The sequence below is a fragment of the Plectropomus leopardus genome, chromosome 8, assembly GCF_008729295.1.
Source record: "Plectropomus leopardus isolate mb chromosome 8, YSFRI_Pleo_2.0, whole genome shotgun sequence".
NCBI classification, from domain to species: domain Eukaryota; kingdom Metazoa; phylum Chordata; class Actinopteri; order Perciformes; family Serranidae; genus Plectropomus; species Plectropomus leopardus.
Window position 1 is genome coordinate 433347 of NC_056470.1, and position 12024 is coordinate 445370.

A 12024-nucleotide genomic window follows, 5' to 3' on the forward strand; every position below is an offset into this window, starting at 1 on the left:
TCCTCAAATTTGGTGCAAATGTTCACTTGGACGTAAGATAAAATTTGGCGGTCAAAGGTCACTGTGACCTCATTGGCCGTAATTCAAGAATTCATGTCCAAAGTATGACAAAATTTCACACACATGTCTGAAACGATAACATGATGAAGTGATGATATGTTATATCCAGAAGTCTAAAGGTCAACCTTACTGTGACATCATAATGTTCTGCAAAAACACTTTTTTGGCCATTACCCAATATCACTAATTTTGGGTGTCCACCGTGAAACTCTGCTGATTATAGAGATCTTCTGTGCTGCGGGGTTAAAGATGTTTGTCAAGCATACATGTTTTAGAATTTGTAGTTTCTTTGTAGGAACATGTATTTAAAGCATTGTCTACTGTCTGTCAGGGCTACACCTTTGTGTTCTACCCTGTTCCTCTGGTGCTCCACCACAAGCTTATCGCTTCATCACCTGAAAAAGCTCTTTATCACTCCTCTGTACTCCTCTATGAAAATAGTCTCCAAGTGATGACAGCATATTTCTTACCGTAACTATTCACTGGAATCACACATGTCAATATAGTGATAACTTCCATCTTGCCAAAAAATACACCTAATATCTTTTATTAAATCCCTTCACCACTACTTGTATTGTATGAGTCTAGACAGACGTGGATATAAACTCAACAATTTGACTGGTTTGTGAAGGCAAACAACTGCAAAGCGGTACTGCTAGTTCTTGGGTAATGATTTACAGGCCATTTTTACACAAAGCTCTTAATGTGGTTGACTGGTGCACCTTTACAGTCGCTGAGCTCTGCAACTCCTTCAAAGTTATCCGAACTCTGTATTTTATGACCTTTTCCTAATTTGTGCGCTACATTATCTCTACCTTCCTTCAATGCTCTGCATTTTCACAGTTATTTTATTGTTTCAGAGGCAAAGGCCAATTTTAAGCCAATTTTCTCATCATCAGGGCAATATTTCTAATCTTTCATTAATAGATATTTCCTTGTAGTGAGTCTTAATATCTCTGCTTTTTGTATTTTGTCCCTGCAGTGTCTGGTGGCGGCCCATCCAGCATATCCATCTCTGAGGAGACGGCAGTCAGCCTGGTGGTCAGCTGGGTACCTCCCAACGCTCACGTCCTCCAGTATCGTGTGACATATACCGCACTGACTGCAGCGGAAACCCAGGACAGCACTGTGAGTGGGCTGTAATCGTCAGCTCTTCAGCAGCTTTGTCCTTCTTCCTGCAGGACAGTAAATTACAGTGCTGCTCAGGGGTCACAGAGAATTCCAAAAACTGCAAATTATCTCAGTCACTGTGTAGACAGATGGATGTTTTACTTTAAAAGCTTGACTTTGAAAGCTGGGTTTTCTGTATAACAGGTGTTGGTCCCAGGAGGTGAAAAGCGGGTGGTGCTTGAGCCGTTACAGCCTGATACACGTTACAGCATCCTGGTCACCGCCGAGTACCGCAACAGAGAGGGAGGCAGCGGATCAGCTCAGGGCAAAACCAGTGAGTCACAGCTTTTTAAAAAGTGATCTTCTGGAAAACTGACCCAGTTTAAAAAGTCTAGACTAGGAGCAACAATAAACCAGAAAAAACAGAAAACACAGAAATGATACTGACGCTTCAGTATCATTTCTATCTTGTATGATTCTGATGTCTACAGTGTATTCCAAACATACTCATAATTCATTATAATCCGGGTCTGTTTATCATTATGTGTAATAATCCTTGCAGATCCTTGAAGACCTGTGATCACTGCTACATCAAAGTCCATATCTAGGTGTTGTGTTTATCTGCCTTCTACTTAACCGATCTGTCCCTCTCTCCCTCCAGCCAGTCTGCGGGTAAGCAGTGTGAGTGTGGTCAGGTCAGACCACTCCAGTATCTGTGTGTCTTGGCGACCTGTGTCTGCTGTCGATGGATACCGTATTGTCATCCAGTCTGTCAAAGGTAATCTGATGTAAAATTTATCATCTGTGTGTACAAAAAGTTTCAGAAACCACATTCAGCTCTATTAATTTACCCATTGGTGTGTGTGTATATGTGTTGCCTATGTGTGTGTTGTTTACAGACAAGCACACAAAGGAAGAAACTGTGGATGAGTCCAGCAGCAGCCACTGTTTCACTGATCTGGATCCAGAGACTTTGTATCGCATCAGCGTGCACTCTCTTCTGGGCTCAGCAGAGGGCGCTGCCGTCTCCATTCTCCATCCAACAGGTCTGACCTGATCTCAGGGGACACAAACACTCTGTTACATGTTAAACTTAGTTATTCGTTAGCTTACCATAAATGCCAAAACCTGCTTTTCATAAATTCCCTTATTGAATAATCCCTACCACTTCTCTGTTTGTTAAGTTATTCGTTTTACATTTTCCTTCACAGCCACGGCTCCAGTCAGAATTCCCATCCATCCCCGGATGTACCCAATCCACAATGAAGGTGACTCATTATCATATTGCAATTAGATTATTTTATAGAAATAAGTCTGATTAGTACATGAATTATTTTTGTCATCTCTCGGAGAAGTCATTTCAGTTCAAACTGAGCAGAATTATAATGGTCATAATCTTGAGTCCAGAGGGTCCCCAGCAAACTGACTGACTCATTAGTTGTTCTGTTGTTCTATTTCTTTCATCCTCTCAACATTAACACACTCAGAGTGTATGTAACAATTTGTTTTGGTGATGTGGGTGAAATTCATTTTATAGCAGTCATGACGACCTGCATCATTTTTTATTTTTATGTGTAAATAAAATTTGCTCGTTACCATCAATTCAGACCACACAATGTCAATCAGACCATCAAATTACTGTCTTCTTATTACAATCTGATTTCTCTGAAAGATGATAAATAGGCAATAGTACATTCCACTCTTGTGCAACTGTTTTGATAATCAGTTTCCCACTCCTTATTGCTTTTAGCCCATAATGAGACTTTCAGACTTTTATGTCTCCATGCTGGCGATAGCTATGACATTGTGTGTGTCTCATTCTTAGGAGCGCAATATCTGAAGAGGGCCTTGAGGGAGTTTCCTCAAATTTGGCTCAAAAGTCCAGTTTGACTCAAAGGTCACTGCAACCTCAAACATGTTTTTGGTCAGAATTCAAGAATTCATATGCTGAAGTTTCACACAAATGTCCAGTAGGATAAAATGATGGAGTGCTGACATTTTACACACAAAAGGTCAAAGGTCATCTGTGACATCATAATGTTCCACAAAAACACTTTTCTGGCCATTTTTCAAAGTCATACGCCAGAAACAGAGGGGGAGACACATGGTCAGACACTGAATTGGTGACTCTAATACTGTGCGCTGATTGTAGAGATCTTCAGTGCTGCCGGGGAGGAGGTGTTTGTGAAGCAGCCATGTTTTCACACACATGATATGAACTGTATGTGCACCTTGAATGGTGCACAGAGACATACAACCTCAAAACTCTCTGATGGTTTCTCTGCTTTGATTGTAATGATTCAACATTTCCCTGTTGTGTTACAGTCTGCCCCGAAGTCACCATCAGAAATAACATTGTTAAAGGTGAGACACCTTATATAGAAACTCAAAGGCTCATTTAGAATAACTGAATCATCAGATTTAGAAAAAAAATAATAATCTGTCACTGCATTGTCTTAAAAGCTGCATCTCATTTCTGTCTGTCATGTGGTTGTTGTCTCAGGTTTTGACATGATGGAGGCGTTTGGTCTGACTCAGACAGCTCACTCTTCCGTGGACGGCGTGGCAGCCGAGCCTTTTGTCTTCAACACGCTGCCCACCTACACTCTGTACAGAGACGTCCAGCTGACACAGAGCACCAAGTGAGATCATCTGCTTTAATTCTCCCTCTGCTTCTTTTCCATGTTTTGCTTGTATTTATACACCAATTTCCATAAATGCAGCCCCACAGTAACTAACACAGTTATATTTGAACAATTATATACACTCTGCCTTATGTTGATAAGGATTGTAGTGCAATGTTCAATTGTGTTTATCAATTGAAACATTCTCATTCAACGCAGCGCCATTTTTAAGGAAATGGCAGTTACTCAGGAAATAATTAAGAAACACTTTGTAAGAATAACACCGGCTAACTGCCAATCCAATACTGATTAAGATCTATTGTGACGTCAGGATGTCACAGAAAGTGACTGAAATAACGCCCACTGACAACCAAAGCTTTAGTTGTTAATTTTAAAAAAATAATAACTTTTTGTCATATTTACTAAAACTATATACCCACAGTAGTTCATGCGACAGATAATTTGTAAAATAAAAAAATCATGTTCCTCCTCCTCCTTTTGGTGCTCTCTATTGGCACTGCAAGGACTACTGTCACACTGTTGACCTAGGCAGCACTGATCAATCATGAATCAAGATGCTGTTACTGCATTACCTGTTTCTCACCTCAGATGAGACAAAGTTGGTGTACTGTTAAGCTGAAAAATGAGAAAGTTTGTGAGCCAGTCAAGTTAAAAAAAACAAGCCAAAACCAAACATTGCCCACTGGCTGGAGCAAACTCTCTCATTGTACACCTAAACAGTACCCTCAAATATTTTTCTGAGAACATTTGAGGGAAATCTGGCTTTAGTTGAAGGTTGTCTTAGTTGAATTAAAGGAGCAAGGATGTCAGCAAAATGAACTCCTCTATGTAGGAGAAGGGGTTCCACTAGAACCCCTGAGAACAGCCAGAGTTAGACACCTGATCCTGTCTATGAGGATGACAAAAAGGATCAGAGAGAGGCTGTAGCCGTCTTACATCAGATCTCACTTCATAAGACTCTGACACAGAGCTCTAAAGTATCACGCTGCACTCTGCTGACTCAATACTAAACTGCACATGAGCACAATTCACTGTTAAATCTCATAACACACTCCTCTCTCTGTTGGTGTGCAGCATTTGCAAACAAATTTACTGTATCTTTAAGAGAAAAAGAACACAGCAGGGTCCCTTTTATCTTTATTTCCCTCTCTCCATCCAGGTTTATCCACCCTGCAGGTTTTTCTCCTGAACACACCATCAGCATCGCCTTCCGCGTGTTGCAGGAAACACCCAGGGAACCCTTCGCCCTCTGGCAGCTCACTGACAACGACTTCCAGCCCAAGATGGGAGTGGTGCTCGACCGTGCGTTTCTGCGTCCCTTCATCTTTTTAGTCTCACTTTCTTTCATGAGATCTTATTTTGACATCAGGGCCCAAAGATCATTGGTTCCTAACCTTGAATTCCTGACCCCCACTAGGGGTCACCAAAGCTTCATGGGGGGGGGGGGGGGGGGTTCCAACGTAGTCATGATTTTAAAGGGGGTGTGTGTGTGTGTTTATGTGGTATATATATTAGTGTATATCTTCCTCTGTTTTTGTGCATTCTACAGCTACTACCAAGCATCTGGTGTACTTCAGTCTGGACTACAGGGGAGAAGTACAAGAGCTGACCTTTGACCAGTCGCAGGTCCACAGACTGTTCTACGGCAGCTTTCACAAGGTGAAAATATATACACAGAGCAAGACAGTTCAGCATCAATGTCATTTATCAAAAGATGACACTGATGTCACGTCTTTGAATCCGGTTAAATCATCTTCCCTTCTTTCTGTCTAGCTACCTCGGTTACCTCGTCACCTTTTGTGTACTCTATTATTAAAACAAAACCTCAAAACATATGATAAAGACCAACTGTAATGACAAGGCACTAAATGGAGAGATGGGAGGCAAAGAAACCATCACAGGAATTATTGTAGTTTGGCTGATTTAGCCCACTTGACTGAGTGAAATCTGACTACATGGTTTTAATATGTGAAAATCATCAGGGGTTTCGTTACATTTTTTTTATCCCTTGTGGTTTGAGTTGATCAGTCCTCTGTCTTCTGCCTCCTGTGATTGGCAGGTTCACCTGTCTGTCAGCCAGGTGAGTGTGTCCCTGTCTGTGGACTGCCAGCGTGTGGGAGAGAGGCCGGCCCGCCCTCTAGGCAACCTGCCAACCGACGGCTTTGAGATGCTGGGAAAACTGGTCAAGACCAGAGGACCCAACAGTGGATCTGCACCGGTACCCTCTGTGTTCTGTCCTGTTCTGCTCTCCTTTTCTATTCTATTATATTCTATATTTTTTATATTCTCTTCGATTCTATATGATTCTATTTTATTTGATTCAATTTTGTATTTAATCCTGGACAACTCTGCAACTCAATTACATACCCTTAACATATCTTTCTAAAAGCCCAACTAGGGACATGAGTTGGAAACTAGCGATATTTATAATCTCTATATGTGACACACCAGTTAATACAGCTTGTTTGTAACAGACTTAAGTTTTGACTTTGTTTGTCCTTTGCTCAACCTATTTCCCGTGTTCTTCATTGTCTCCAGTTCCAGCTGCAGTCCTTTGAGATCGTGTGTAACACCACTTGGGCTTTAGATGATACCTGCTGTGAACTGCCTGGAGTGGTCAGTCTCTTACTGTTTGTATTTAGCATTTGTTTAGCTCTATCATGGTATGGGCATACTGTGAGTTGATGCTGTGTTTGAACCAATATATGAAATACAATGAGCTGAATGCCTTGTACTTTAAACGTTTCCATTGCTAGCATTTGGCAGCCCATCGTGGAATAAAAATGAAAAAAAATGAGACTGGCTGTGCTCAAAATAGCATACCAGCACACTGTTCATATCAAATATGATGTAAAACTGAGTATGTTGTGCATTCTAGCTGCACAGTATCTGGATGTTGTTAATCAGGCAAAGTGAAAGTCAAATTTAACTGTTCACTCTGCTGGGTCTAAAAGTTTGCTTTCACTCGCAGCAGCTGCTCCTCTCATCCATCGATCTGATCTGATCAGCTCTGAACTGATCGACCATCCACCCTGCGAGACACACACAGGCATTTAAAAGAACTGGAAAAGCATACTTTAACTTAAAATATCAAATCATTTTTATGTGCCTTAAAATAATACTGAAAAATATTACATCATGTCGAAGAATTAATGTAGGTTATTATAGTTGTGATTAACAATTTTAACTCAACAATAGCTTGGACTGGTAAGATCATGATCTATACAGTCATGTGATACTGTCATGCTGCTTGAGTATACTTAAGTGTGTACGGTGTATTTAACTGTTAATCTATTACACAGTGTACAATACATACTGATATGATATGTTGTATACAGTATATTTATATGTGATTTTGTGCATAGCCACTGTCTGAAATTTAAATATTTTAAACTGATTATATCTTTGGAAACTTTTACATAAGTATCATAATATCATAACATAAATATTAGCCTTTCACACAAACATGCAGCTTTCATCACTGTTTTTCCAGTGCTTATTCAATAATGAGGAATACTTTGTGAGAGCTTAGTTACTTTTGGCTTAAAGAGCTGACTTAATGTCTGTTAATCTGTGTGTCAGCGAGATGAGGAGGGCTGCCCTGCCCAGCCGTACACCTGCACCTGTTCCTCCGACATCCCCGGAGCTCCCGGTTCCCCTGGACCAATAGTATGTTACCATGAGATCTCAGTTAGATCTGCAATATCAGCTGAGTCATATTTTGTGATACAGATGTTTGACAACACACTTTTTTCTCTTTTCTCCAGGGAAAACCAGGTCCTCGTGGTGAGAAAGGCGACAAGGGGGAACATGGCCAAAAGGTGAGCTACAGGGCACCAAAACTGGCAGGCCATTTACACATTAAAGTGTATGTTAAGGTGCATGTTTGAGTTAAATGTAAGCCTTGGAGCTCCAACTTTATGTCCTCAAGTTCATTTATCTGTGTTTCAGGGGGAGGTGGGTCCTCCAGGAAAGCCTGGATTAGAGGGAGGTCTTGGACCCCTGGGCAACACCGGACCCCGAGGCATTGCTGTGCAGGGTAAAGTGGTGGGTAACAGTCTTAGCTTTAGATATGTCTTTGTGTATAGTGTTAGTAACCATGGGATGCAAATTGTTAAACTGGACTCATGAATCTAGTATGTTGTCTAAAATGTGCTTATTTTCTGTGTTCTCATTTTTCCATCAAGGGTCCACCTGGTGCAAGAGGGGAAAAGGGGGATCCTGGGCGGCCAGGAGGCCAGGTGAGTCTGAACTGAAATAGTGGAGTCACCAAAATACAAAAAATAGAAAACACTTCAAGTCTTCTTCTTTGAGTTGTTTCCCTTAAACTCATTCATCTGCCTCTCATTGCACTCGCTCTAACCTTGCTGTGTTCTTTCTCTGAAGGGTTTACCAGGACCTCCAGGTCCAAAAGGAGAGGAGGGGCCTCCAGGCCCCAAGGTGAGCTGCTTGATCTTTAGCCAATACAGATCAGCAAACACCAGCAGTTCTTCATACAGCTGAGCTAAAGCACTGATCCTCCTTCTCTTCCTTTGTGTTTGTCCTCATCTCTCTGACATGTGATTCACAGGGCATGAGGGGGCCTGAAGGGAACATAGGTGGACCCGGCATTACAGGACCCAGGGTAAGACTGGATATCATTTTAGAGCTACTGTGTGCAGAATTTGAGAAAGTGACAAAACTTCTGCTGTGGATGTTTGTTGCTGTCAGAGAATAAATCCAAGAGTCCACCCTCTGGACTTCAGTCATACGTACTGTGACGTGTCCTCTGTCATCGCGTTCAGTCTGCGAGAGCAGAGACTGCAGGCCACTAATAGGCACGCCTGCAGTCTGTGTCACTCGTTGCCATGGAAAACAACTACAGTCATGTACATGGTAATCGCTGCTGTCACATTCTGTCTGCTTATCTGTCCCTGCAGATAACGAGATAGAAATCTCATGTATCGACTTTTTTATGACTGAACAAAATGATATTCAAACTTTTCTATACAACATATAGACTACACATATTTTTTATGATGTAGTTATATTATTCAAGTAACATTTTAATGAAGTCATTTATTATAAGATTGTTTTGTTTTTTCTAGTCTGCATTTGGAAAAGTATGAGTGTCATGTCCACATTGCTATGAATTGCAGATAGTTAAGTCTAGTGAAGTGTGCACCCTGAGACTCTCTGTAAATCTCCAGAAAGTCAGCTTGAGGCCTCTTGTGGGACAGATGAATTGTGGATTTGGACCTCAGCACTCAAGAAGACTTCCCGTGTGCACGCCAGCAAAGTTTGCGAGTCTACAATTGCAGTGAAGTCCAGAGATTTGGATTTAGCCCTTGAGTTTTTGGTGACCCATTACCTTCTGTCATGTGCCACCATCAGAGCAAAATGTACTTTTACTTACACAGAAGATTCAGTTTAATGGACTGATATAGATTCACTCTACTGAGAATGAACTCACTCCGTTTGGACACATTTATAGCTTTTCTCTAGCACCACCCTCAGGCCAATATGTGAACTGTTTCTACAATAAGATCCAGAAAGTTATCTGAGGACGTTATGCACATAGATAGCATGTCGAGCACCATGCACTTTGATTTAATTCACACAGACCCAACAGTCTCCCCATGAGCAAAAGCACATGGAAAATCTGCCTTTTAACTGGCAGAAACTTGAGACAGAATCAGGCTTTAGGTGGGCGGCTTTGAGCTGTGTAAAATGTAACGAAATTTAGTTAGTATTCCCTCAGTGTTCATTGTTCCAGGTGTTTTTTCAGTGAGCAGAGATCTGTAGAGATCTCTTCCAAAACAAACAGACCAGCTGTTTTAAACCAGTAAAAACACTGTACAAAGACATTTTATGTTACAGTCAGTGTTTCTCCAACACTGCTTTTGGCTAATAGGCTTCTAACTACAGTGGCTGAAAAAAAAAAAAAAACATGATTGCTCCTATGTAGAGTCAGTGTTTGTTTTCTTTTTCTTGTTACATTAATGTAAAAACATGGCTAAACAAGTTCTGACTTGTGAAGTCTACATTATGACCTGCAGTTAGAAAATAGCAAAGATTCCCCTTTTCTGAGCTGTTGAGTTTCCATGTGTCTGCACTGAATGCATTGCTGCAGAAGTCATTATTTCATGGGTGTATGTTATTATGTTATCAATGAGCCACTAACCTTAGACGACTTTCTGTCACTATTAAGTGATGGACAATAAAGATATTCGAAATCTTTATCGACATTTACATTAATTTATATTTTACAGGGGTTCCAAGGAATGCCAGGACACCCAGGGCCTGCAGGGGAAAGGGGCTTCGCAGGACCTGTGGGTCCTACGGTAAGATGAGAGGGACAGAAAGTGCCATTAACCATATCTGTCTTCACATTTAGTGATGTATTGGACATGGTATTCACAGTGAACATAATTGTCAATCAACACTATATTTCCACAAACGTAGTAAATGTTTGACCTTGTCAGCTGGTTGAAAAACTGTGAAGTGGGAAAGAATGCAAAACATAAATGTTGAGTTGAGTTTTTAGTTTTGTAGAATTTTATGAATGTTTGTACGAGTGTGCCTTCACCAATGCAGTGACCCAAAATATTATGGAGCAACAGTGCACTGAGCTCTCGACCTGCTCTTAGTGGGCCTGGAGCCAAGCCCTCTTAATGCAGAAATCCAAAAATCCAAAAACAAAAGGTCTGTGTGTGTTATCAGATGTTGTCTTTCTGTTTGTCACACACACACACACACACACACACACACACACACACACAGCAGCATGTTGTGGATGACTCAGTGTATGAGGAGAGTGTTAAAGGTGAAGAGATGTAGAGATGTAGTGTAGAGGGAGCAGGAAAATGAGGCCGTGTTGTTGGTTACTTATTTACTTATCTCGATGGTCATGTGTCTGTTGCTTTACAGGGTCTGCCGGGGGGTAAAGGGGAACGAGGAGAGAAGGTGGGTTATAGCTTTATATTAATTTCTTATTGTGGCACAAATATTATTTCAAAATAGTAATAAAATAGAAGTACCATTTCAAAATAATACATTGTCTGTTGTTGAAACGGTGGCTGGTGCTGATGTTTAACAGGGGGAGCCTCAGTCTATGGCCATGATCTACCAACTGGTGACGCAGGCCTGTGAGCAGCTAGTACACAGTGAGTGCTCCGTTAGCAAGCATGACAAATAAACTGGGACCTTTACAGTGATGATATCTGCATATTTACCCACACATTATAACATCGAAAACATCTCCAGATGCAAACATATTCTCATACTTTGTGTTGTGTGTGTTTTTCAGAGGAAGTTTTGAAGCTCGACATGTTTATTAACGAGATAAGTCGTAAGCCAGCTCCTATTGAGGAGCCGGTGGGGCCCCCCGGGGAGCCTGGTATACCAGGACCCAAGGGCCCCCCAGGCGGCAGGGGCACCCAAGGGCAAGTCGGCTCAAGGGGGAGACCTGGCAGGCCTGGATATCCAGGAGAGCAGGGTGAGAGTCCATTGTGTAGATTCTTGAGAGGTTTAACCCTTTGAAACCTGAGCATGTTGATTTCTTTCAAAAACATGGGAAGAGGGCATGAGGCAACCTTACCAGAAAAATGGTCCAGTATTAGAAAGAAATGAATATATATGAATTTATACATATGTGTATATATACATTTATATATATGTGTATATATATATATATATATACATATATATATATATATATATATATATATATATACTATAAATGTACATAATTTTAACAAAGACAACTAGAAATAAATATAGTTGTGCACGTTTTCCCTGTTGTTTTTTTTTTTTTTTTTTTGTTTTGATGATGTCTAATAATCCCCCCCAGCTAATTTTCAGATATTTTCCATGTCACCTTTTACTTATTTTATCGCATTTTATGGGACATTTCTTGCCAAGTTGCTGGTTATTTTTTTTTCTGTGTTTTTGAAAGAAATCAAACCAAATTTTTTGGGTGTCAAAGGTTTCAAAGCTTGTGAAAGGCATCTGAAATCAAATCAGGAAAACTGATGTCGATCCAGGTGTTAAAGGGTTAATGACAACAATCCAAGCACCAGAATTTGTCACCGCTCTATGATTTTTAGGCTTCAGTGTGATAATATAAAGTTTTGGCTCGACAGGAAGAAGAGGTATGCCAGGGGGCAAAGGTGATGCAGGGACCAACGTACAGGGGCCCACAGGGGTCAAAGGATTTGCAGGTACCTCT

At 40.9% G+C, this 12024-nt stretch overlaps 1 protein-coding gene across 2 annotated transcripts in view; it reads left to right on the forward strand.

Annotated features, from left to right (window-relative positions):
- Positions 1-12024, forward strand: part of LOC121946888 (collagen alpha-1(XX) chain) — a 42674-nt gene that overhangs the window by 29083 nt on the left and 1567 nt on the right. For both annotated transcript variants that reach the window (XM_042491700.1, XM_042491701.1), the window contains 22 exons: positions 1043-1188; positions 1375-1504; positions 1832-1948; positions 2070-2216; positions 2382-2438; positions 3496-3534; positions 3674-3812; positions 4975-5117; positions 5365-5474; positions 5875-6033; positions 6354-6431; positions 7398-7484; positions 7583-7636; positions 7767-7862; positions 8003-8056; positions 8202-8255; positions 8386-8439; positions 10067-10138; positions 10725-10760; positions 10894-10960; positions 11104-11292; positions 11939-12016. In XM_042491700.1, coding sequence (XP_042347634.1) covers positions 1043-1188; positions 1375-1504; positions 1832-1948; positions 2070-2216; positions 2382-2438; positions 3496-3534; positions 3674-3812; positions 4975-5117; positions 5365-5474; positions 5875-6033; positions 6354-6431; positions 7398-7484; positions 7583-7636; positions 7767-7862; positions 8003-8056; positions 8202-8255; positions 8386-8439; positions 10067-10138; positions 10725-10760; positions 10894-10960; positions 11104-11292; positions 11939-12016 — 2106 coding nt within the window. The remainder of the gene's footprint in view (positions 1-1042; positions 1189-1374; positions 1505-1831; positions 1949-2069; positions 2217-2381; positions 2439-3495; positions 3535-3673; positions 3813-4974; positions 5118-5364; positions 5475-5874; positions 6034-6353; positions 6432-7397; positions 7485-7582; positions 7637-7766; positions 7863-8002; positions 8057-8201; positions 8256-8385; positions 8440-10066; positions 10139-10724; positions 10761-10893; positions 10961-11103; positions 11293-11938; positions 12017-12024) is intronic.